Source organism: Eretmochelys imbricata, chromosome 4 (assembly GCF_965152235.1).
Source record: "Eretmochelys imbricata isolate rEreImb1 chromosome 4, rEreImb1.hap1, whole genome shotgun sequence".
Taxonomy (NCBI): domain Eukaryota; kingdom Metazoa; phylum Chordata; order Testudines; family Cheloniidae; genus Eretmochelys; species Eretmochelys imbricata.
In genome coordinates, this window is record NC_135575.1 from 55962900 (window position 1) to 55990256 (window position 27357).

Below are 27357 nucleotides of genomic sequence, written 5' to 3' on the forward strand. Positions count from 1 at the left end.
ATATTTATCATCTCAATTGTATATTATGGTATTTTGTAGGGTAACATATACATAAAATATATGGATCTCATTCTGACCTTAAATTGGTTTTACACCCATGAAACTTCATTGACTTCAAGTTGGGTTACTTCTGATTTACACTGCTGTAACTGAGATCAGAAAGATGCCCCTAAGTCTATTAATACTTAAGGCTGAGGTTTTCAAAGGAGCCTAGGTAATTAGGCACCCAACTCCTATTTAAATTCAATGACATTTATTCATTTAAGTCCTTTGAAAACCCAACCTAAATCAATTGTTTATCATAGTACAGAACATTAAAGTGAATGAATTAACACAAATGAAGAAGTTGTGTTCCGTTAAAAGAAATGGTGAATACCTGCATGTATGCCATGATTAATTACAATCATGTAAATAACAAACAGTAATCACAACAGAAAAACAGTGACTCAAGAAGCACCTACTGCTTGACTAAAGACGATGTCTCTTCTTAGGGTCAGCATCAAATGCTGTGGCAAGCCACATGCAAGTTCCTGAAGTAGAACAAAAGTCATTGATTGCTTTGCCCTTGTCACCACCTCTCCCATGCAGTCCTTGAGTGTAATTATGAGGGGATAAAGCTGCTCATACCAGTCACCTGGAACAATAAAGAACATGAAGACTAGTTATACTGTAGAAAAATCTATAGACAAAAGCTTCTTCTCAGGGGACAGAGAAGTTGGCAGTGGCTGTGTAGATCCTCCAGTCCTTCCAACCCCATTTTAACCATTATGTTAGAGCAGGCTCCATGGAATGGTTATATTGGGAAAAAGATTAATCTCTCTTCCTTCCCCTTGTATATCTCCCCTGTGTCTAACCTACATACTCAGAGTGGGAGCTGGGACTAGATTTGACCCAAAGCAAATACTCCTGTATAAATCTAACTGCCATATTTACTTGTGTTCTTATTTCCATAGTACTATAGTTATTTATAGCTCTGTACAAAACATGTGGGAAGGCATGGGGCCAGATGTGTAAATTGTTATAGCTCACTTTAAGTTCATGGAACTATGACTGAAAAAGCTTAAATATAGCACCAATCTATAAAAAGGGATATAAAGACAATCTGGAGAATTACAGACCAGTCAGCTTAACTTCAGTACCTGGAAAGATAATGGAGCAAATAATTAAGCAATCAATTTTCAAACACCTAGAAGATAATAAAGTGATAAGTAACAGTCAGCATGGATTTGTCAATAACAAATCATGCCAAACCAACCTAATAGCTTTCTTTGACAGGGTAACACGCCTTGTGGATAGAGGGGAAGAGGTAGATGCGGTATATCTTGACTTGAGAAAGGCTTTTGATACTGTCTCAGATGACCTTCTCATAAACAAACCAGGGAAATACAACCTATGTGGAGATACTATAAAGTGGGTGCATAACTGGTTGGAAAACTGTTCCCAAAGAGTAGTTATCAATGATTCACAGTCGAGCTGGAAGGGTATATGGAAAGGGGACGCGCAGGAACCAGTTCTGGGTCTGGTTCTGTTCAATATCTTCATCAATAATTTAGATAAGGGCATAGAGAGTACACTTATAAAGTTTGCAGACAGTACTAAGCTGGGAGGGATTGCAAGTGCATTGTAGGATAGGATTAAAATTCAAAATGATCTGGACAAACTGTGGAAATGGTCTGAAGTAAATAGGATGAAATTCAGTAAGGACAAATGCAAAGTACTCAGTTTAGGAAGAAACGATCAGTGGCACTCATACAAAATGAGAAATGACTGCCCTCAAAGGAATACTGTGGAAAAGGATCTGGGGGTCATAGCGGATCACAAGCTAAATATGAATCAACAATGTAACACTGTTGCAAAAAAAAGTGAATATCATCCTGGGATGTATTAGCAGGAGTGTTGTAAGAAAGACATGGGAAGTCATTCTTCTGCTTTACTCCACACTGATTAGGCCTAATCTGGAGTATTATGTCCAGTTCTGGGTTCCACATTTTAGGAAAGATGTGGACAAATTGGAGCGAGTCCAGAGAAGAGTGACAAAAATGATTAAAGGTCTAGGAAACATGACCTATGAGGGAAGATTGAAAAAATTAGGTTTGTTTAGTCTGGAGAAGAGAAGACATGATAACAGTTTTCAAAAACATAAAAGGCTGTTACAAGGAGGAGGGAGAAAAATTGTTCTCCCTTAACCTCTGAGGAAAGGACAAGAAGCAATTGGCATAAATTGCAGCAAGGAAGGTTTAGGTCGGACATTAAGAAAAAAATCTTAACCGTCAGGGTGGTTACTCACTGGAATAAATTGTCCGGGGCGGTTGTAGAATCTCCATCATTGGAGATTTTTAAGAGTAGGTTAGACAAACACCTGTCAGGGATGGTTTAGATAACACTTAGTCCTGCCATGAGTGCCATGAACTAGATGACCTCTTAAGGTCCCTTCCAGTCCTACGATTCTAGGATTCCTAACGATTCCTGAGCTGCTCATTCGTACCCTTAGGGAACTCTCCAGGTGGTCCAATAAACACTGGGATTGTCTTTTGACAATTCACACCAGCTGAGAATGTGCTCCTCATTCCTGCACTGAAGAGTTTATAATCCAAGTTATACAGAGCTGAACAAATACAGTTTAGTTGTGAGAGTGGAAGCTGCCCACATCTGACAGGAGATCAGCCTTGGAAGGCAAGGAAAAGAAGCAGCTGGGTGCAGTATTAGCATTAGTCATTCTTCTCTATCTTTTTTGAACTTCTCTCTATTTCTTTGTTTTGGATATTTAAGGATAATAAAATGACTTTTGGAATTATCTGAAGGACAGATGTTGGTGATGAAAATAACTATGTATCACAAATATTCTGAAATATATTATGATGTGTTATTAAAATGCATATTGAAAATAAATGATTTTCAAATAAGGAAATACTTTTAAAAACGGAATGCTTGAGTGAAATAAAAAGGAATACAATGAACATATCTAGTGATGGATGAAAACTGGAATCATTTATCCAAACTGGCCCCATCACTACTCCACATTTGGACTTTGCAGGTTTTAATAAAATTTGATCTGCATCCAAACCACCCAGGGTTTGCCTAATCTCTAATATATCACACCAAGATTCACCCTCGTCAGGAATCTGTCCCATTTTCACCACCTTACCTTAAGAATTCAGATGTGTAGAAAACACCAAGGTTATACAGCGTGTGACAGATTGAATAATGTACAGCAAGCCACCATATTTGCTGTGGATTGGTGTTATTAAGGATCACAAACTTAATGAAAATATGTTCCATTTAAATATTTAAATTAAGTTGGAGATAATGGCAAATTGTTTCAAGTAACATTCCAAGCCAGACCAGTGAAGGACTAATTAACACTGGAAAGGTACTTCAGGCAAGGGAAGACAGAGTTGTCCTGTGGGGAAGTTAATTTAGACTTTGATTTGAAAAGATATACACAGGAACTAAATTCTGACCAAAGTGTATGTTACGAGTAGGGAACTCTGAAGGATAAAATAACCTTTTGAAATGCTAGGTTGCAGGAGGTAGGAAATAATTATGAGGCCAAGGCAGTCATCTAGTGATCTGGATTTCTTGATAAACTGAGCTCATTCAAACAAAATGTGTTTTAATAAAACCAAATGAAAAGTTATACATCTGAGAAAAAGGAATGCAGGTGATACCTATTGAGCTTGTGACTGTATCCTGGAAAGCAGTGACTCTGAAAAGGATTTAAGGGTCACAGTGGACTAGGAACTGAACATGAGCACCCAGGGCAGTGCTGTGGCAAAAAGTCCAGTGTGATCGTTGGAGATATATACAGAGTATAGTAGGAGTAGGGAGGTGATTATATCTCTGTATATGACATTGGTGAGATGGAGACTGAAATGCTGTGTACAGTTCTGATGTCCACATTTTTACAAGGATGTTGAGAAATTGGAGAGGGTGCAGAGAAGACCCACAAAAATGATTGACGGTCTAGAGAAAATGCCTTACAGTGAGAGATTTAAAGAGCACAATCTGTTTAGCTCATCAAAAAGATTGAAAAGTGACTTGATTAGTGTGTAAGTACCTTCACAGGGAGAAAATACCAAGTGCTAACAAACTCAGCAATCCAATGGAGAAGGTCATAAGAACTGACAGCTAGATACTGAAGCCAGACGAATTCAGATTAGAAATTAAGCGTAGATTTCAACTGTGATGGTAATTAACTATTGGAACAAACTACTAAGGTAAGTAGTGATGGATTCCCCATCTCCAGATGTCTTCAAATCAAGCCTGGATGCCTTTCTAGTTCAAACAGGAATAACTTAGGGGAAAGCTCTATGGTCTGTTTTATGCAGGAGGTCAGACTAGATTATCACAGTTGTCCCTTCTGGCCTTACAATCTATAACTCTATGAAGATATGATTTAGCCAAACACTATATAAGTTATTGGGCTCAATACAGGGGTAACTGAAAGAAATGTAAAAACAAACAGTAAGTCATACTAGATGATCTGGTCTCTTCTGGCCTTAAACTCTATGAATCTATGAAATAAAACTCAGAGTGGTAGCTGTGTTAGTCTATATCAGCAAAAAGAAGGAGGAGAACTTGTGGCACCTTAGAGACTAACAAATTTATTTGGGCATAAGCTTTTGTGGGCTACAGCCCACTTCATTAGCCCACGAAAGCTTCTGCCCAAATAAATTTGTTAGTCTCTAAGGTGCCACAAGTACTCCTCATTCTTTTTGCTGAAATAAAACTGTTTGTCCAGGAAAGCAAACACAATAATGAATGAGACTGGAACACACAGCATATACTGTGCCAGAGAAGTCATTCTGTATGTGATAAGAGCAGAGTTTATTGTCATAGTATTAATATGAAGGATGCTTGAATGCCTGATATGATAATAAGCAAGGTCACACCTCGCCAGATTAAAGCAGCCTCAAAAGTATAATTGACATTCATCCTATTTCAAGAGATAAAAGATTGGCAATGTCTACACTGCAGCTGGGAGTGAGCCTGTGGACTTGGGCAGACAGACTCGCTCTAGTGGGCCTTGAGCTAGCACACTAAAAATAGCAGCGTGGGCATTCTGGCTTGGGCTGGAGCTCAGGCTCTGAAGCCTAGAGGGTTCGGTGGGCTTGAGAGCCTGAGCCGGGACATCCACATTGTTATTTTTAGTACTCTAGTTCAGTTCTGTCCATCTCCGCTGGGAGACTCACTTTCAGCTGTAGTGTAGACATACCCCAAGACAGTGGTTTTAAAATGTTTTTTCTGGGGAGCCAGCGGAAGAAAATTGTTCATGTCCGTGACCCAACGGAGCTGGGGATGAGGGGTTTGGGGTGCAGGAGGGGGCTCCGGGTTTGGGGGAGCTCAGGCCTGGGGCAGGCGACTGGGGCTCGGGCAGTTCCTGGTCAGCGATGCAGTGGGGTGCTAAAGCAGGCTTCCTGCCTGTCCTGGCACTGCGGACAGCGCTGTGCCCCAGAAGCAGCCAGCAGCAGGTCTGGCTCCTGGGCAGAGGCCGCAAGCGGCTCTGCGCAGCTCTCGCCTGCAGGCACCACCCCCCACAGCTCCCATTGGCCGGTTCCCAGCCAATGGGAGTGTGGAGCCAGTGCTTGGGGCAGTGGTAGCTCGTGGATCCCCATGGCCCCCCCGCCTAGGAGCTGGACCTGCTGCTGGCTGCTTTCTGGGTCAAGCACGGTCTCAGAACAGGTAGGAACTAGCCTACCTTAGCTGGGCTGTAGCTAAGGACAATAGGCCTCTATCATCTGTGTTCAGTGTACAGTAAGTAAAGAAAGGATATTACTTAATAGCATACTTTTCATCTCTTTACTTAATGAAAGGTCCCAAATACACTCTGCAAATACATACACATAGAAGATCCCTAATTTTATGAATACTCCCAATACCTTCAGAAGTGTGAGTTCATATAATCAGATTTGCCCTGATTATAGCATAGAGCTGGCTCAGCAGAAAAGGAGAGGAGGGGCGAAGTCTTCCAGGGAGCTTCAGTCTTGCAAAACTCATAAATGCTGCAGGACTGACACTTGGCTCCTAGGGAGCTCACAAGCATCACACAACTGTATCTCCCACAAGCCTTAGGGACGTCACAAGAGTGGATCTTAACTCAGTGCAGCCCTATGGAAAATAACTACACTCCAGTCAACACAGACTTTTCAGTTGAAGAGACTTCAGACATGCACACAACATTTAACTTACCACCAAAACAAAGTCACTTCTGAGATTGACAGCAACAGTTGTTCAAGAGTACACAGCAACCTATACCCAACTGAAATTTCATTGTGAATAGACAGAATTCTAATTATTCAAACTGAAATTTATGCTGGACAACAGAATAAAAATCCTTACTCTTGTTAGTGTTGGGAGTACTTTACGTTAATACCTACATCACTATACTAATTAATAAAGTACTTCTTAAGATCTAAAAGCATGGAAGTACTAAACATTATTCTCCTCAATTATCAGAAGTGCTTAAAACCTTGGTTTTATATCTCACACAAAAGTGGCACCACACTCATGAATGTCATGATAATCATTGGAGATTCAGCAATTGGAACCTCTCTTTAGGTCTAGTAATGAATCAAAACCACTTCCTGCAGCACGCACCTGGGCAGTCTCTGGACATCTCCCTACAACTGTGTTTGTCATGTCATCTCCCACACAGTGATGAAAACAGGACATGCCTGATTAATTAACTTGATCTCTGAGAGTTGACCTTGTATATTGAATAAACAAGGGATTCATAAGGATCATTTTATTTTTTTTTTAAATCAAAAATTCTCATACTGAATATCTAAAAATGTCTCAATTCCTGTTGAATTTTTAAGTTTCACAAACACTATGAAATGCCAGCAAAATTACCCATCAAAATATTTATATCACTTACAATATACATCTGTTTAGTTATTTTTTAAAAAGCAGTTTTCCAAAATCTCTAGGCTCACTACATTTAGCCTGATGATCTAGGAGGAACACATTCAGTTTTGGACAATACTAGAATGTTATTCTAGAATATAAACAGAATTGCTTTTTTCCTGCAAGGTACAAGATAAAATTATTCAAACTGAACTAAATTACTTGTGCCAATCATCTGATTGATTGTTTACACTGAACTTTTGTTCATTCACTCAACACAGAATATGTTTAATCTCCAGTAGGTGGAGCTAGAAAATAAGTCTGAAACAGGATTGCATTATCACTTATCATTCCCCATTATAAAATTAGAATAGCCCTTTACGTTTAGAAACTAGAGAATTTACCCACTGAAGAATAAAGTCTCATATTTATTTTTAGTTTTTTTAAAAACAAAGATTCGTTCTTGAATAAGTACCAGACTGCCTGGCCTGGAGACACCAAAGGCAACAGCAGTACAAGCGTCCCCTCTGTGCCCTGTTAATATGCCTCTAAGGGCAGTCTCCATGATCATTCAACCCTTGGCATCTCTTAGAAACACCAAAAAGGATGCCAGTTATGATGGTGGATTTTCAAGTGCACTTTTCCACTAGAAACTGAACTGAGATCACCAGCTAATTCCACATAGATCTCTGAACAGCCATCAGAAACAATTCTGATAGCCACTGCATTGGGCCTGATTTGAATCAAGAGGTGAAAAACTCCGTAACCTATTACCAGTCTCAGGAGCCTTCCAGTCCCACGTACAACCGTATTTTAGTAGGATTTATATACACAGTTCATATCAATTTTAGCACAAGTTGTGCTTGTCAATACCCAGTGGACCAAGCTGTGTCACACACACACACACCTCTGAGTGTAAACTGTACATGACCACAAGATACTAATCTCATTTATATTCTCAATTTTCAACCCAAACACACACACAAGGGCTAAAAGTGAAAGGTGAATTCAGCTTTTTAGCTCTAAATAGTACGTTAAGCCCATTCACTCAGGAACAACGAGATATTTTTATTTTCAGTGTTTGTGTGCGCTGGTAATGGCAGTACCTGGTAATGGCAGTTGCAGTCAGTGCTGTTGCTCCTTCAACCTCTGCTTTCACTTCATACTTTTTACGCTACTTAAAAAGCGTTATTTTGGTTAGCTAACTGCTTAACAAGCTGAGGAAGTTGAGGGTAACTTGCCAGAAATTTAACCATTTTAAAAACTGACAAAGCTATGCTCAAATAATATTTTAATAAATTCACCTATGAATTTTGTGCTTTTGCACAATGAGCTCTTTACTGCTATTAGGCTGCCTTTGGGAACCAAGGTCTATATGATTTATATGAACACCCCTCCCGCCTCCACACTATACTTCGGAGTTTATTACAGAGTTCAGCGCACTTGGCTAGAGTATAACTCATATCTGAGAGTATGTCTACGCTGCAATAAAACACATATGGCTGGGCTGTGTCAACTGGCTTGGGCTCCTGGGGGCTCAGACTGTGGGGCTATGACATTGCAGTGTAGATGTTCGGACTCCCTCAGCGCTCTCATGGGGCCCCAGAGTCCAGGCTGACTCTGAGCATCTACACTTCAATTTTATAGCCCAGTGAACCCGAGTCAGTGGACACAGGCCAGCAGCAGGTTTTTTATTGCAGGGTACACACACCCTGAGGGGCTTTACAGGAGTACTTTATGAAGAGAAAACACTTTTGTTTGAGAGCATGAGCCAGATTCAGTCTTAGGTTCTGATGTCTTATGTAGTCATAAGTTAGGGTATTGGGAGAAGCCGTGAGAAGAATGCAGTGGTGGAAGGTCCCCAAAGCTTCCCCTCTGTCACAGAGGCTGCAGTCAGACAGCACATTTTCAAACTGCGTGCTGCTGTCCTGGAGGGGGCATGGCCTGGAAAGCCAGAAGGCAGTCTTGACTGAGAACACCTCAGACTCAGTCTGCAGCAGAGCAGTGTGGCTACTGTGGAATCCTGATTACAACTTAAAGCTGCACTTTCCTAGTGGAATTCCTAAGGGAAAGAAGTGGTGGAAACTACCGCTTCCCAGACCAGTTGTGCGTACTAAGCACAAATACTGACCCTTCAGACTAATACAAGGAAGATATTCACAGCAAAAGTAAAGGCTTGATAGAAGTCAGGCACCTAGGGCCATGTAAAAAAAACCAAAAACATGTCCACGATTGCAGGCCAAATTTGTCTGTGCAATTACCATGACTGTATGTGCAAATGGTCTGTCTGGCATTCAGCTGGGAATTTCTGCATCCCAATACCCAAGTTGCATGTGCACAGTGATAATTGCTCATAGAAATTAGGCACACTACATTTGGATATATACTTTTGGGTATGGTCATAGATTCGTGACCTTTTCAAAATCAGGCCCGCTGTGTGCACAGACTAACTGAGCCCTTTAATAAGAACTGAAATATACTAGCAGTGAGCTAGCAAAACCCCATGTTTCTTTCTTACTTTTCCCAGCAACATACTTAGTGGATTCAGATGCGGCTAATGCTATCTTTGCTGTCAAAGACCATATACTCCTTCCTGTAAAGGGAGTGAAAATGCTACAGACTTCTGTGGCTTTCAACTGCCCTCAAAATTAAAATGGTACGAAATTAAAAACCAGGAGAGTTGAATGACAACAGAAAGCAGAAGGAAGTGGGAGCTATGATAAAGAAAAGGTAACTGGGCTGTACACTATGAGTAATTTCACTATATGCTCTATCTAATCTCCTTCACTTTTATTTACATGAACTATGTAAATAAACATCTCAGAGACAGGATATGAAATAGGTCAAAGGACATAATGAAAGAACAAAAAGTGCTCTCTTAATATCCAAAATTAAACAGGTTAGATATCATCCAATGTCTCAAGGGAAGAAGCAGAAAAAACATGCTTCACATGCTACCAAATAATGAACCCTCTTAGACCAAAGTTTATTATGAACATGATAGAAATAATTATTCTCAGGTAAACTTCTTAAAAAGAGAGAGTTCAGAAATCTTATTTATCATGGTTCAAATATTTTACATATTAGTACTATAAAATTACAGTTAATTTCTTCCTCTTTCCAATGAGGACTTTGAGCTAGATTTAACTCAAAGACAGTACCTAAGCCCTTTGGAAAGGGGCCACGTCTTATCACATATTTGTGCAGCATTTAGCACAATGGGACCGAAATCCTGAGAAAGCCTCTGTGTATTAATGCAGTAAATATAATAAAATAATAACAGCTTCACCTCTTTGGTGTATGGAAAGCAGAAACTGCTGTAATGTTTATTTTAACTGCACAACTTTGATGCTGAAGTGGAACAATTTACAGTTTATGGAGATTGCTATTTTACTGCCAAAAACCTAAAATTTCCCATATAATCACAGTGATTAACAATGGATGCTGAAACCATCTGACAAAACACAAATATGAGTGTGCCCTCAGAAATCAGATGAATAATAAATAAAGAAGGCTGATAACCAGAGACAGGAGGCGAGTCAAATCTAAAACACACAATAGAAACAGGGGGATGGGGGGGGAAGGAACGAGAAAGACTAAAATAATGGATATCAGAGAGGAGTATATAAGGGCTGTGGAAATAGAAGAATAAAGGGGTTGCACAGGAAGACTACAGAAAAGGAGAGACAGGGAAGAGAAGATACACAGAAAAAGGAGAAACACAAGAGAAAAGTTTATGGAAATTTCCAAGCTCCTGCTCCTGAAAGTAGATGGTATCTGATGCTTGCAGAAAATACATTTTCACTGGGGAACTTTTATGCAGAAAACTATTTCCTTCAGGAAGAAAACTAAAAAGGGAACATGGCATGGTTTCAAATCCCCACCAGTTACTCTGTCACAGAGAAAGACACTGGTGCAGGTGCAGAAGCACCTGGTTCCCTAGAGCACATAATTACAAAAGTGCTCCAATCTAGAGCTGTGGGATCCCTCTCAATTTCAGTGATCTATCCTATCAGTCTGTCCACCTACAAATACTAAGATCTACATTAGGATGAATGTAGAATCCTGTGCTTGCATGAGAGCAAGCTACTGCATGGTACAGACTGGTAACACTGAAATCCTTAAAAAAGGACTTTCACAGTTTGAGTACTATGAAATAAATGGGAAAATAAGAATTTAGCGTTATCAAGTAATTTTCCCTAGCAAAACACTGAAGATTAAGAAACAATGTTCTCCCTTAAAATCCATCTTCTCTTTCTGCTTTATCCTGCAGTGAAATTATAATCCTGTGCTGATGACACCATAGTCTGTTACCTTGGAAACTGATATCTCAAATTCAGCCTTAAGAATATACTCAACAGTCAGACTGTAAGAAAAGATAGATTAAGGAGGGCATAAATCCTGTTTGAAGGTAAGTATCTATGAGAGGGAAAAAAACCGAAAGGCAAATGTATTCACATTTTAAAATTTAGGAAATTTCATACAATGGATATGTTATGCACCCTAAAATCCAGGAAATATATACTCAGAGGGTACAAACAAAGTGAAACCCTACCTTTTCACCCTTTGGGTATGTATTATGATGCAGTCCTTAATTACTGGAACACATCCTATTGCTCAGATAATCCAGTATATTATCATAACATTTTCTACAACCTTAGATACACAGGTGTAGAAGCCTGTAAGATTTTTTCCATTTTTAATACTTACACTAATTTTATGTCATAATAATCAAATATATCTTTATTGACAGTCCTTTTATATGATCAGTTCTCTTCTCTATAAAGTACATATTTTAATAATCTGGTTATCACTTCACGTGGTATATAAATTTTCCTTTCCAGCGACAGCACAGCTTTTCTTATAGGGTCAATTTCGGGACTGAGCTAGTCAACTAGGAAGCTAACTGAGTTAACTGGGGACCTATGAATGCTGGTATTTTTACATTATTACTCAGTTTTGTTATGCTTAAGTTGTGGTACAACATGTAAGTAACATTCATTGAGAAATGTTCATATAAATGACTTTCATGGACTTTGTCTTGCATACACAAAATATACAGCACTCCAAGATATAAATGTGTATTTATGGCTGTAAAATATCATGGTATTATGCTGGATTTCTTGAGAAATAGTATGACATCATGTAATGTAACCAAAGACTACACATACCCTAGGGAGCAGAATTAAAATTCAGTTTATCACCTTGACTGTGGCATTTCCTGACTTCTGCGTACATAACTATACATCTTTAATCTTCCACCTCACACTCAAAACAGAGAGAGAGAAAAAAATCAGCTTTAGGCAGAGATCAGGCATGGAAAATTTTGGCCTCAAAAGGCAAAAGTTTCAGAACATTATCAGGTACTGAAAACAGGAAGGTATACTGGAGTCTATTACGCAACCTGAACTACACCAAGTCCTACTGTTCTCCAATACCTGAAAGCTTTCCACACTGTGGAGATAACTTTTTAAAGTAAGTTCTACAATAGGAAGCAACTTTCAAAACATTTCAGTTTCTAGGTCTACCCTTCCCAGCTCCACTTTAAGCCATCAAAATTTACTGTAGAAATGAAGCCACGCCTCCTGAAAAATAAAATATAACAAAATAAAGAACCTACAGTTTACAACAAAACAGATGTTGAAGAAATCAAAAAAGGGTCTTTAAAAGGCCACAATTCTGTTCTCACTGAAGTCAATTCATATGAACTTCACTGGGAGCATGGTCAGACCCTTAGTAAACATCTGAGAAGAAATAAGAGCAGAATTTAAAAAAAAAAGAAGAAGAATTTGCTTCATGGTCATAATTACTACAAGGTTTGTTTATTCGTGGCCTGTTTTTCAATTCTGGAAGAGATTTTATGAGCGGAACAAATTATGTCTCCTGTAATTTCCTCAGATTTTAAAAAAGTACTGTTGCTTAGCGTAGGGCAATATCTTCATTTTGCTTGGGGAACATTTATCACATCTCTTAAATTCCTTTCAAGCTAAACATTTTTGGGGGAAGGTAATTCAAAGTAGTTTTGAATTTGAGAGATAAAGACTCTGATCAACTTTTCACATGTCTTTGTAAATTACGAGCCTGAATGTAAGCAAAGAGCACCTTTTCATAGAATCATAGAATATCAAGGTTGGAAGGGACCTCAGGAGGTCATCTAGTTCAACCCCCTGCTCAAAGCAGGACCAATCCCCAATTTTTGCCCCGATCCCTAAATGGCCCCCTCAAGGATTGAACTCACAACCCTGGGTTTAGCAGGCCAGTGCTCAAACCACTGAGCTATCCCTCCCCCCCAAATCGTTATAGCTAAAGGTACAATATCATAGAAGAGACTAGTCAAATGTCTTTCAATCAGAGAGCACCACAGGGAAAATGTTCATGAGGCTTGAAAGAGCAAGGGAAAAATGGACTTTTAAAACTTATACTTCTCTAATTTCTTATTTTTGTGGACAGAGGACTTCCAAAACACATACACAAAGTTCTAAGTTTCTTTCAGTTAAGGTAAACAAAATTAAAGTAATGTAAAGTCTTGCTCTACAGCCAAAATGATCCATGCCATCTGGAAAACAGATAGAGAACTGTACATATGTAACACACAGGTAGTGTAACAGAGGCCTCATTTGCAAAACCAATCCAATATTCATTATTAAGAAATCTACTATTACTTCATGATGTTGAAGAAAACTAGTAAGAGTTAATTATCATCACGGGCGAGAAAGAGGAACAGTTTGCTACAAGAACATCTAAGATTCAGTTTTGCTGTCTTTCTCAGACCCAGGACTGTTGAGTTTCCCCTCCTGAAGACAGTTTCAAACTGAAGACTATTTCTAGCTGATCTGTGAGATTTTGTACCTCACTCCAACGTACAAGGAACATTGTTCCGAATCCACATACTGTGCCCACACCCTACTCCCATAAATTATTACTGGAGAATAGACCAAAAAAGAATAGACTAAAGAATAGACCAAAAAATTGCCACCCATTCTCCTGACCTTGCAACTGAGGTAGATTCTCACCTGCTATAGAGAGAAACTCACAGAAGCAAATGTAACAGGTAAGAAAATTTCCATCTCTTTACTGTAAAAAGTGACATATTTGAGAGTGACACATTTGATGCAGAAACTATGGATTCCAGTCTTGGCACAAATCTCTGGTATTGGTAAATAAGTTGGCCTTCCAGCAGAGCCGGCCCACAACATTTTGGCACCTGAGGCGGGGAGCTCAAATGACACCCCCCATGCCCCCTCGCTTGGGCGAAAACTTTGAAAGGTCTCAATTCTGCCTTCTTCCTGTTCTACTCCTCTCATGGTACTGCTCTGCTACCTATCCCAATAAAGGAGAACTAACAACTTAAAATGCCTTGTTCAAAAATTTTAAGTAACACTTAACTTTCAAAAAAGAAAAGGAGTACTTGTGGCACCTTAGAGACTAACCAATTTATTTGAGCATGAGCTTTCGTGAGCTACAGCTCACTTCATCAGATGCATACCGTGGAAACTGCAGCAGACTTTATATATACACAGAGAATATGAAACAATACCTCCTCCCACCCCACTGTCCTGCTGGTAATAGCTTATCTAAAGTAATCGTCAGGTTAGGCCATTTCCAGCACAAATCCAGGTTTTCTCACCCTCCACCCCCCCACACAAATTCACTCTCCTGCTGGTGATAGCCCATCCAAAGTGACAACTCTTTACACAATGTGCATGATAATGAAGTTAGGCCATTTCCTGCACAAATCCAGGTTCTCTCACTCCCTCAGAGAACCTGGATTTGTGCAGGAAATGGCCTAACTTCATTATCATGCACATTGTGTAAAGAGTTGTCACTTTGGATGGGCTATCACCAGCAGGAGAGTGAATTTGTGTGGGGGGGTGGAGGGTGAGAAAACCTGGATTTGTGCTTGAAATGGCCTAACCTGACGATTACTTTAGATAAGCTATTACCAGCAGGACAGTGGGGTGGGAGGAGGTATTGTTTCATATTCTCTGTGTATATATAAAGTCTGCTGCAGTTTCCACGGTATGCATCTGATGAAGTGAGCTGTAGCTCACGAAAGCTCATGCTCAAATAAATTGGTTAGTCTCTAAGGTGCCACAAGTACTCCTTTTCTTTTTGCGAATACAGACTAACACGGCTGTTACTCTGAAACTTAACTTTCAAACACCTGAACAGCAAATGTAACTTTTCTTGTCTGCATAGTAAACACTGACATTTTTATCTGTTTGAATAATAAAAGTGGTGCTTTCTGTGCTTTCTTGGTTGCAAAAATTCGAACTGCTTCCTGCTGAAGGTACACAGTCTGGGTCAGCTCATGCTCTATTGAGATGGTTTCAAGGCCGACCAGCCTCTCCTGTGTCATTGTGGAGCGTAGATGTGTTTTTATTAATTTCAGCTTGGAGAAGCTGCGTTCTCCACTGGCAACTGTTACAGGAAGTGTTGGAAGTATGCACAGAGCAACAAAAGCATTTGGAAATATTCCAGAACAGCCTTTGGAGTTGATCCTGCTGAAATGCATCTTGAAAGGGCTTTCAGTTCATCACCTAAATCACTCCCATCAATATGGCGCATGTCATCACATGTCAACACTGTCTCTAGTGCCCTGCATTGCTTGTAGGTCTTCTTCAGGTATAGTGAGGAGTTTTGAAATATCATACAACTTCCCAAATATACTGCTGTGTTCCTTGAGCTGCATGAAATGTTCTTCAACTGACAGTATTGCACAATCTAGCACCTGGTTAAAGAATTCAACTTTGAATTGTTGTTTGGGGTCTCTTATGGGATTATCCCGTGCCTCGTAATAAAAATGTCTTCTTCAGTGACTCTTGTATTCTTGAATGGGTGGGAAAATAGGTTCAGTGTGAAGTTCTTCTGCCAACTTCTATGCACTCTTCAGAATGCTTTGAAATCCCTTAGCTGACCAGTAAGACTGTAGGCATGACTTTGCTTTGTCCAGTTGTTCCATTGCTCCAGATATATCAAGGTCAACACCTTGGAGTCTCTTGCTTACAACATTTATTTCAAACAGTATGTCATGCCACAACATTAAGTCACACAGAAATTTGAAGTTACGTATGTTTTGAAATTTGAAGTTATGTATGTATATTCCATTTCCCTCTGCCACTGTTCTCCCATGAACAGTTCCTGTCATAGCATTATCCTCCATAATGACAACTATGGCATCATCTATCTTCCCAATTTGGTGTTTGATAGGCTTTATCGCCTCCTCTCGACTTTCCCATCGTGTGGCACTCAGTAGTTTCAGTGTCAAAGAGGATGTTCCCAGACGTTGCTTCAAAATCTGCCATCGATGAGTTGATGCAGAGAAAAATACATAGATGCCTTGAATTACATTAAAAAATTCAGCAGCCTCACTAGAAGCTGATGCTGCATCACTGACCGCCAAGTTCAATGAATGAGACAAAAAAAGCTCTAGGGTTTAACTCTCGGATACGTGTCTGCACTCCTCTGTTCTTTCCTCTCATGTTGGCACCATTATCGTAGTCCTGACCTCTCATGTCAGCTATTGCAATTCCCATATCTTCCAGCTTCTTAAGAAGCACATTTGTCATACCAGCTCCTGTAGTATCATCAATGTCAATAAATTCTAGAAAATGGTCTCTGACAGTCACCATTGCAGGGACATTTTCACTACGTTCTGTTGTTGTTACAAAATGCACCATTAAAGCCATTTGTTCCGAATGGCTGATATCAGGTGTGCCGTCCAGAATAACAGACTTCAGATCTTGCTGACTTCAGATCTGCCACAATCTTCCATTCGACTTTAGTTGCCAGTAACTGTACAATCTCGTTTTGAATTGTTTTTCCAAGGTAGTGGCATGTGTACATTTCTTGGGTGGTGACTCTTCTTAGATGCTCCCGGAGCACAGCATCAAACCCAGCCATCAGCTCCACAGTTTTAAGGAAGTTTCCATTGTTTGGCACATACAGCTGACCTGAAGTGCCACACAGTGCTAGGTTTTGAGTAGCAAGCATTCTCACAATGGCGATGAGCCTTTTCAGAACATTTTGCCAGTGAAGAGACTCAGATGCAATCTTCTCTTGATGCTGATCCTCTATGGTGGCCTTTAACCTTAGTCTCATCTTAAGCTCTTTCCACCTATGGAATGGTCTCTAGTGATTTGCTGCCTTCTCATGGCATGCCAGATTTCTAGCCAGATTTTTCCAGTCCTTTGTTCCTGTAGAACCCAATGTGGGTGGAACATTAGACTGGAAGAGTTTGCAACAAAAACAGTATGCAGAATTCTGGGGTTTTTGAGTACATAAGCCATGGCCTCTGCACTTTGTCACCATTGGGGATTTCACGCTAGTAATGTGTTGGATAGCAACTTCTATTTTCATTGCCTTTGGGGAACATGAAGTTTTTCACTTGCTGTGGCCCATGCAGTACAAGGAAGTCCCTCAGGCTACTGCTCAAGTAGGTCCACAATCCTGGATCATCTAGACTTAAGGAACTAAACTCAGCAGCAGCAGTTTCTTGCGCCTCGACCACACTCTTCTCTGATCTACACTTTTCTTCAGGAATGTGCATGGTTACATCCATTTGAGATCGAGATATGGATGCTGCAGTAGCTGCCAGGTCACCTGCACTCTAACTGGGACGATCAGGCATCTCCTCACCACTCACATCCTCACTGGGGCTGGAAGGCTCACCATGAACATTTGTATCTATGTATCTCAGGAGAGCTCCTTCCTGCTTAGATAGAAAAGCTTCCTTTGCTTTCTTTCTTTTTCTGAATGCTGCCTCAGAGGGGCGTTTTCTTCTTTCACTCATGACTGCTGTTCTGTGTCAGCTATAGTGGCTCTCAACACTCAGTTGAAGGGGACAAATAAGCAGGCTGGTAGTAGGGCCTGAGTGAGGGAAGATATCAGTGTCTTACGGGCCTAACTGGCTCCTACTACTTCAGTTGACTGCCTGTTCTTCTCAAGTGGGTTCAGGGAAGCAGCAAGAAACAGAAAGCTCCCTGAGAAGCTGGTGTTAATCAGTTAATCAGGCTCCTGGGGGTGCTAGAGAGGTACAAAGAGGCTCCTCCTCCTCTCTCTCCCTGCAGCTCCTGCTGCTTTCTGTTATTCCCTCTCACCTTTTCTCCTGCCTGCCTGTTCTCTCTTGTGCCCTCCTTTCTCCGGCACAGCACTCCACCATCTCTGTGCATCTAGAGCAGAGAGAATACATGTACACCAGCAGCAGACACAATTTTCTACACTCTGGGTCCTAGTGGCACCCCCCCCAGAGTCTGGCACCTGAGCCGGCCGCCTCAGTTCACCTCATGGTAAGGCCAGCGCTTCCTTCCAGCTGCATTAAAATTAGGGCTACAGCTAAAATCCTAGCATCAGTACACAAATGGAATGGAATAATAGCTTTAACTAAGTAAATGACCAAATCTTATAAAATTTCTAATAATTTAAATATCGTTGATCTAAAACCAAGTCATGAAAATGTGGGAAACACACAAAGAAGTAATTACAGGATAAAATAAAACACGGAGCCCAAATCATGCACTCTCCCACTAAATAAAAGGAAGAGTAGATTTTCTAGCAGCTTGCAGCACAGAATTTGGTTCTGCTTCCAAGACCCTTTCCTTCGGTCTTGGAATACCATACACCTTCAAAGAGGCACTTTTATGTTCATTGCACATACACAACACAAGATTCTCATCTCGGATTTATACAGCAGATCTTGACTTTAATATTTCACTCTCTCTGCAAATGAAAACAATTAGAAATCCTGGCATGTAGGAAGAGCAGAATAATGGAAGAATCACCATGTGGATCTGAGAGAATTTTCTCCACAGCATTTTGTTAAATCGTCCTCTACCTAATATCTAGCTCTGCAGAAACTGCTGCATTCACAAAAGAGAAGCAACTTTATCTTTAAAAAAAGATTTGATTTTGGAACCAGCAAAGGATTTATGAGCAAAAGACATTTTGAAAGTGTGCGTTAAAATTTCCTTAAGGGTTAATGTATGCTCTTGAGTCTTTCTCTGAATGGTATTTTCAAGAAAAACCTAAAATAGATTAAATTATGTCAGAGACTTCAAAAGAAAACACTGTTCTTTCAAGGAGGCTTTTATGTAGCACAAAAACTTGAGCAGTGCAAGCAGTTCTTGAGTGCACAACTGAGATGCAATTTGATAAACAGCTTTCTGTCATTCAAGGCCAGGAATGTGCAAAACCATACTATCAACACTTTCATCAAAAACATTATTCACTCTTTCTATCTCATTTTTATTGTGACTTTTTCATTTTATTTACCCAGTCAATCATAAAAAAATAGGTTTCTTACCACTTGTATGAGATACCATGCAAGCTGCAGATGAAGGGTCATTTTCACTTTTCTTATTGCCACTGCTGCTGTCTTCTTTTTCAAGCAGTCTGTCCACCATTGCAATAATGCAGTTTAAACTCTTCCCCACGTTGGTCCACACCCTATCCTGAAAAGAGCATCAGTATCACTACACATTATTGAAAGAAGCATAGCGAGAGATGTATTAGTAGACCACTGGCTTCTTAATACTGTCTACAGTAGAATTACTGAAGTGTAAAGTCAGATTAAGTGTCTACCAATTATGTAACTTAACATCTTTACACAGCATATCATCATTTCAAGAAAAATTTTTCCACTGCCCGTGTTTCTTTGGTGTAAATAATTGAATTGGGAACTGATTTTTTTAAGGCACTGAAAACAGTACATTTGTCATTCACTTCACACTGTCCAAAACCAAGGTCTAAAATCTCCTAAATATGCCCACATTGCACGTGCAGTTGCACGCAAAGTTGTCCACTATAGGTTCAATCCTGTGAGGTTCTGAGCATCCTCGCATCCGATTAACTGACTGCGATGGGAGGTGAGGGTGTTCATTACCCTGCAGGATCGGCTCTTTGTTTGCAATACCATGGTTTGCACGTGCAGCTTTTTACTGCCCATTTACTGAACCCTCCATTTGCTAAAATGAGTCCCATGCTGAATAAGCAAACACAAAAATGAGAGATGGTACACCAGTATTAGCAGCCTGTCTATATGCCACATTCAGCATCTAATGCAATTTCATTTTGTACATCATCTTCCATACAAACTGCAACCCATGACACTTTACAGAGTTAACCAGACATAACAAAAACTGCAGAAATAATAGAGGGGGAGTGAAATCAAGAGGTATAAGCACAGATGGAAAAGATAAGGTCAAGTCATTTGGAATGAGACAGACTAGAATCACTGTGCTGGAGAGCTACAGGAAGGCTCCTGCAGGTGTCAGGAGCTGCAGAAGAGAAGGCTCTTAGATCCACACTAGTGGGATTGTGTGGAAGGACAGAAAAGAGGCCAGAGCCAGATAAGGAGACAGAAATTGTGAGACAAGTCTAGTGATAGAGCTTGGAATGACTCCATTCACACTTTAAAATTAAAATGAGTCATTTGAACTGAAATAAATGGACAGCTAATGGAATTGTTTGAGGGGAAAGAGGGTGAGTGATGCGATCATTCTTCTATATATGTGTGATGTGGTGCCCAGAAGCGTACTACGTGTTTCTGTGGTGGGAGGCACGAGAAGGGAGTTTTACAAAACAAAGTAAAAGAAGAGGGTAAGCAGGAGGACTTAAGCAGAGACAATGAAAGCAACATCACATATGGGCAATGCTGTGGAGGTGCAGGACAGGAAGATTTAGACATGTGATGTGTGGGAGAAGGAGAATTTAGACTCAAAAACAATACTATGGTTACAGACAAATGTAAACAAATGGAAGATGGATGGAGCTAGAAGAGGCTGGACTTGTGCCAGAACTTCTACTGAGGCAAACGTCTTATTAATCTAATAACAATTCTGCATTGTGTATCACCATACTTTACAGCATATAATTCTGCTGTAGAATGTATCGCACTTTCAGAAGTTGCTACAGTATTTCAGTACTTATGTGTATAGTTCTTAATGGTTGGCAATTCCCTGGTTTTCCAGGGTCTTTTAATGAGACACTTACTATATAACAAAGAATTTGCTAGCCACTTCCAATCTGAACCCACGTTTGCCCTTTTTGCCAAGAAGGCTAAAGGCATTTTGGGCAGTATAAGTAGGAGTATTGCCAGCAGATTGAGGGACATGATCATTCCCCTCTATTCGACATTGGTGAGGCCTCATCTGGAGTACTTGGGCCCCATACTACAAGAAGGATGTGGAAAAATTGGAAAGAGTCCAGCGAAGGGCAACAAAAATAATTAGGGGGTTGGAACACATGACTTATGAGGAGAGGCTGAGGGAACTGGGATTATGAGGTCTGCAGAAGAGAAGAATGAGGGCGGATTTGATAGCTGCTTTCAATTACCTGAAAGGGGGTTCCAAAGAGGATGGATCTAGACTGTTCTCAGTGGTAGAAGATGACAGAACGAAGAGTAATGGTCTCAAGTTGCAGTGGGGGAGGTTTAGGTTGGATATTAGGAAAAACTTTTCACTAGGAGCGTGGTAAAGCACTGGAATGAGTTACCTACGGAGGTGGTGGACAAGGCTTGACAAAGCCTTGGCTGGGATGATTTAGTTGGGGATTGTTCCTGCTTTGAGCAGGGGGTTGGACTAGGTGACCTCCCAAGGTCCCTTCCAACCCTGATAACCTATGATTCTATGAAATCTTAAACGATGTCCAATTAATCATAGATTGTATAACACATAGTAGGAAAGTTTACCTAATACTGTAAAATAATCCTGATTAATGTATAAGATTCAAAATTTCGAGATATGCAGAACATGAAGTAGATTTGTGATAAGTGAAGTATAGTACATGTGTTTAGTACTAGTACTGCATGTATTATATAGCATCCATTACATGTACATGAAAGTGGTGGCAGCTAAAAAGGAACACAAACGCTTCACTGAGAGATATGATTTCAAAGAGAAACCAATGACACATTTGAATATGAGTTACATATAGGTTAAGCAGTCAGTATAATCAGCTGTTAGTGCTTGTAACATAAAATCTGTTAATGTGATTAATCTGTTGTCATTATGATATAATGAGGTTTTATATTAATCATGAAAATGTGCATGTGTATATATTTATATTGTTTTTTTACAAAACACACACCTACACTTTATTATTATAATAGCCCAGAGCCATCACCCTGTACCTCCTCCTGAACACCCAACACTGCCCCAGCCTGGAGCCCCCTCCTGCACCCAAACTCCCTCCCAGAGCTTGCACCCTTCGCCCCCTCCTGCACCCTTCGCCCCCTCCTGCACCCCAGGCTCAGCCCAGAGCTCCCTTCCACACTCCAAACCCCTCAGCCCCATCCCAGAGCCTGCACCCCCTCCCAAACCGCAACCTCCTGCCCCAGCCCGGTGAAAGTGAGTGAGGGTGAAGGACAGCCAGCGACAGAGAAAGGGGGGGATTAAGTGAGCGGGGGGGGGACTTCGGGGAAGGGGTGGGGTAGATCCTGGGTTGCACTTAAATTCAAAAAGTGATCTTGTGTATAAAAAGGTTGGAGACCACTGGGAAATAGGCTATTGAGGGTGGGAGAATATTTCACACAGGAATTACAGTATATTCAAATATTGCACAGCAGTATTAGCATACTGGTTAAAATACTATCAAAAATAAAGTGATTATATACAAAATACTGATTACTTTCCACTGTCAACAGTCAACTGCATAATTTTTGGTATACTAATTTCTTTTGTAAATATTTTGATATGTAATCTTCTAGAACTGTCGTTTTAACTGGGAAAAAAGTCAGCTTGTTCTAGCCATTGTATTTTTTTATTATTACTATACAAATAGCATTGTAACACCAACCATGTTAACTAGTCAGTCAGAAATGTAGAGCAGAAACACTTCCAAGTGGCAGTCTGCCCACCCACTCTTGCATTATGCATGACATGACATTTTTTTCCCTCCCTGGAGGGAGGTTCTGGGATAGCAGAAGCAGCTGGCAAGCAGAGAAGGAAGTAACTATCCAGAGGCAATCTGTTAACTATCAGGTTAAATATTTTTCCTTAAGCAGTAATGCTTTGGTACTACCTAAGCATAATGCTTATAATTACACCAGTACAAATAGCTCAATCAATACTGCTCTCAACCGTCTGGCATTAATGTTTGTATTTGACATCCAAACAGAAAGGTGTATTATAGCACTGCTGCTCAGGGCCCTGATCCTGCAACAGGATCAGCATAGCAAGATCCCTGCTTCACTACAGAACCCCAGTGGATCCACCAATTTGGATCCAGTTGCAGAAATAGAACCTGCATTAAGTTGATTAGAAATGTATACTCAAAAAGGCAAAGAAAAACCTCTTACCAGATATAAATAATCAACAAAGAACAGAAATACAAAAAGCTATTTTTCAAAGGGGTTTAGTTTGTACATTAACTTTTAGCCTAATGGCGTATGCGTCTCAAGGAATATAGGCAGTTTCATAAGTTACTAGAAATCTGCATTTGCATTCTTTTTAAATATAATTTTTTTGTACGACACACAGATTAGTTAAGAGTAAGAATAATTCAGTTTCTCAGATATCCTTGCCCACTTAATGTGAAGAACAGAATATCAAAATAGAAAGTTGGAAACTACTCCTTATAAAGAAATTTTTTTTTGCCTTTTTTTAAAGTTGGGCCTAGATTCCAGATGCTCGTAAAAATAAATCATCAGTATTGTAAAAAAAATTTAAAAATTAATCCGTTATTTAAAGTAGCAAGACCTGGGTCAATTTAAGAATTTTGTAGGACATTATTATTTTAGATTTCAGACAAACTAAACTTAGAATCCCAGCTGCAAGAAGCTTCTGGTTGCTTTGATATAGTGAAAGAAAAGCAGTATGTATCTTCACCAACACAAAGCTGAAGAATACTGCACATGGCAGAGAGAGAGTCACAGAAAGCACAATATTCCTTTGAGGTTTAATTGTTTTCTAATTTCCAAACAAATATTCAAAGAAATGTTATTGCATAACTAAATTGCAGATTAGACTAAGCATTTTTTTTTTACACTTTCCAAGCACTTGCTCAGAGGTTTCTATTTCCACCATGTTGACAAGAGTTCAGTAATTAAAACTAAGATAATATATGCCATCAGCTTTCCATTAAAACAGAGAATGGAAAGCTAATGAGAGGATAATTTAGGCCCTGATCTCACAAAATACTTAAGTACGTGCTTAACTTTAAGAATGCAAGAAATCCTGTTTACTTTAATGGGAATACTTACATGTTTCAAATTTAGCATGTGCTTCAGTGCTTCACTGGGCTGGGGATTTAGACAACTGTTAGGACACTAACTCATGTTATAAAGAAATAAAATAAAGCTTCAACAAGCAAATAAAACCAAGGTAGCATCTATGTAACTGCCAATGAATTAAAATGAATGAAGATTCAACTTGTACAAAATTATTAATCTTTTCAATGTCGTCAACATTCATGATTTTATCGCAAGTCTTGCAATATTATTTGTTCTCCTTAAAGCTCCAGCTCCCAGAGTCGTTATTACATGAAAATTTCAGCTTTCATTTAAAATAAAAAGCACATTTTTTGTCTTTTCTTTATCTGAAAAATATTCTTCTTTCCATATTCATGGTATAAGCAGACGTTAGTTCAGGTGTGAAGATACTGTAGCTCACACAAGCAAAGATTAATTATTAATTATTGAAAGCAAAGATTAATATGTTGGAGTCATGCAACATGACTTACATCCATGATACCACAGCGATGAATCGAAGAAACTGATGGGAAATAGAATGGAGGATGTGGGAGGAATGTGTTGAGGGAGAAGATCAATCATAAAAGCATCCACTGAAATAATGGATTCACAAAATCTCAGCTGTATAAATTGTACAAAACATTGAAAGATCTGCCAAGAATGGTGATGTTTAAAAACCATGTTTGAGTCTTTTATGGCATTTCAGATATCCTCTAAGAACAGACTCGGAGAAAACAGTTCCCCTTCACTGATCATTAGTTTATGCATTTTTAAACTGTTTATGTTCACTCTTGGCAAAAATTGCACTTTGATTTCATGATCCTTTTTTGTCCCCTTTATATCTACTTAAATGACAAAAAGGATTGAGGTAAACGAATAGCATGGCTTTTTCCCATCTGGTCATGAAGATGTTCGCGTCCAACATTGCTATATGCACAAACTAAGCAGTCACACACAAGCAAATTATTCATCAGAAAATTCTTTCAAGTTACTTTTGACTTCATTAGAAAAGTATTCTTGGCATTCAAATGAATCAAAAAAATTGAATCTATGCATCTGTAAAATACAGTTGTATTTAAAGTTTTTAAATTCTCTTTTTCTAACAAGAGGAGACATGGAGATTAAGACTTGTGTTTGTCTACACTTAGCTGTGGATTTTTTGATAGAGTTTCAAGCAAGAACTTTGAGGCTACTTACCCACTCTTCTTCATCATATTCTGAATGGTGAGGTATAGAGTTCTGCCGTTTGATCTGAGATGGATGGTTCTGACCCTGTGGATCACCACATTCTTCCATACTGGTTCTGGGCACAGTTGGCTTCTTGAGGACACAACCTGGACGGGCTGTGTATAGCGCTAAAAGGGCACTTCTGACCAGCTGATCCTTGAAGGCATGCACAAATAACTCTGTCTAGAAAGAAATTAATGAGTGGTTAGACCTAAGTGTATAATGGTATAATGTATAGGTCATTATTAAAATACATATTTTTGTTTAGGTAGAGTGAAAATTAATTGCTAAACAGTCCGAGACACAGAAAGGAACTTATGCCAAACATTGGGGAACAATGTCAAGTTCTGGAACATTGCCAGTCTCTGAAATTCCACTCTTCTAAAAGTTAATGCAAAGGTACAGTATCTGTTATAAAGACCATCTGTCTATACAGTCCTGTTTTATTGTAGTTCCAAATCCTCTCTGTAGAGATAGGTTTCTATGGAGATAACTGTTTGAACAGTATCAATCTGCTGCTCGTTTTAAGTATGACCTAACAAATGTCAAAAGAAAATATGATTAATTTCAGAATTTTCTTTCCAAAAAAGAAAAATAAATAAATAAATACAAGTAGAGTATAGCACAAGGAAGGCAATGCTTACAAGTGGGATTGAAGTATATGCACAAAGCATGAGCTTAGATAAGTGCTGGAATAAGTCATAGGCACTATAGGCTCATGCCTAGGGACCCAGCTTTTGGAGTTAGTTGTGCGATGGTGTCAGAATCTCAGCTTTCTTAAAAGAAAAAAAAAAGTCTATCCCTTATTGTTGCAAAGACAAGTTTGAAAATGTGACTCAAGCATAACCAATGACGTGACATCTGCAGAGAAACCAGAACAATAGCTTTAGAATTACATAACGTCCATTCACCTAAGTGGGGTGTTAACTCAAATCCACAGCTCTGGAAGTCTTTCCCAATACTATCCCACCAGAAGACTCTGAGATGCAGGAGGATATGAGAGCAACAGGCCTGGCCTACTCACCCAAGCAGATATACTCCAGTTGCTGGCAGTACTGAGAGGCCTGCTGCCTGCCTTTTTGGGGAGAAGAGGGACCTTGACACTCCTGAGGAAAAAGAGCCCCGGATGCCATTCCTAGAGTGATAACGTAACTCAGAGGCCCATTTGTTGTTGACTACTCTGTGACAGAGGCTCGTCAGGCCTGACATACTCACTACATCCAACACACTGTCGACATAATCTGTATCTAAAAGGTGCCATGTAAAATATCATTGGAAAACTAACAACTCACTGGTTATTATTATTCTTGCATGATATAGGTAGAGGGTGTGTACAAAGTGTTACAGATATGTGCTAGAATTATGTTCTTAAAATGGTTTGGCAAGCAGTGTAAAAGTCCATTCTGCCCTAAACAAAGGAATGCTCATTTGCTTGTCTGGCAGAGACAATGAAGGTCTGTTTACATATAAGATAAACAAATCGGTGGTGGTGGTGGTGGTGGTGGTTGGGGGGAGACAGTATGGTGTCTATACCCCAACAACAGAGAGAAACCATTTGGCCTATAAAGTGCGGGGTCTGAACCTCAAATGATAAGTAACTGAATCAACTGATTGTACACAATATTATTGTATAGCAAATGTGTATTGAGTAAGGTCCTTTCTGTAAGCTAATGACCCACTGGTGATTAATATCATTGTAAAATCTATGTATTAACACTATATGAGGAAATATGGATAGTGCATGATATTATGCTTTAAAGTCTGTGACAAACACAGGGAGAAACAGGTTTTCCTCAGACAGAAGGGAAGGGACCTATCAACCTGTCTCCAATGAAATTAAACAAGGTGTGATCAAAAGCAATGGAAGCCCCATTTACATATGAATCAGTGGGGGGATAGGAAGTCCACAAGAAGAGAAGAACAGCATGAGATCATCCTGAGTCTGAGGATAAAACAGTGAATTTGGGAAGCTAATATAAGGAGAGAAAAGAAGCCATTTTGGCATCCATCACTGGACAGACAGAAGAGGTCAGAGCTCTTGCAAGCTGAGAAAGATGGGTCTGTCATCTCAGTGGGTTGAAGTCTCTGGGAACAAAAGA

The 27357-nt window shown here is 39.7% G+C and overlaps 1 protein-coding gene across 8 annotated transcripts in view; it reads right to left on the reverse strand.

Annotated features, from left to right (window-relative positions):
- INPP4B (inositol polyphosphate-4-phosphatase type II B) overlaps positions 1-27357 on the reverse strand; it is a 166376-nt gene that overhangs the window by 69327 nt on the left and 69692 nt on the right. For 5 of the 8 annotated variants that reach the window (XM_077814444.1, XM_077814446.1, XM_077814445.1 and 2 more), the window contains exons 8-10: positions 25229-25441; positions 19148-19295; positions 462-634 (exon numbers count right to left, since the gene is read on the reverse strand). In XM_077814444.1, coding sequence (XP_077670570.1) covers positions 462-634; positions 19148-19295; positions 25229-25441 — 534 coding nt within the window. The remainder of the gene's footprint in view (positions 1-461; positions 635-19147; positions 19296-25228; positions 25442-27357) is intronic. The other 3 variants (XM_077814449.1, XM_077814448.1, XM_077814450.1) reach the window with 2 other exon arrangements.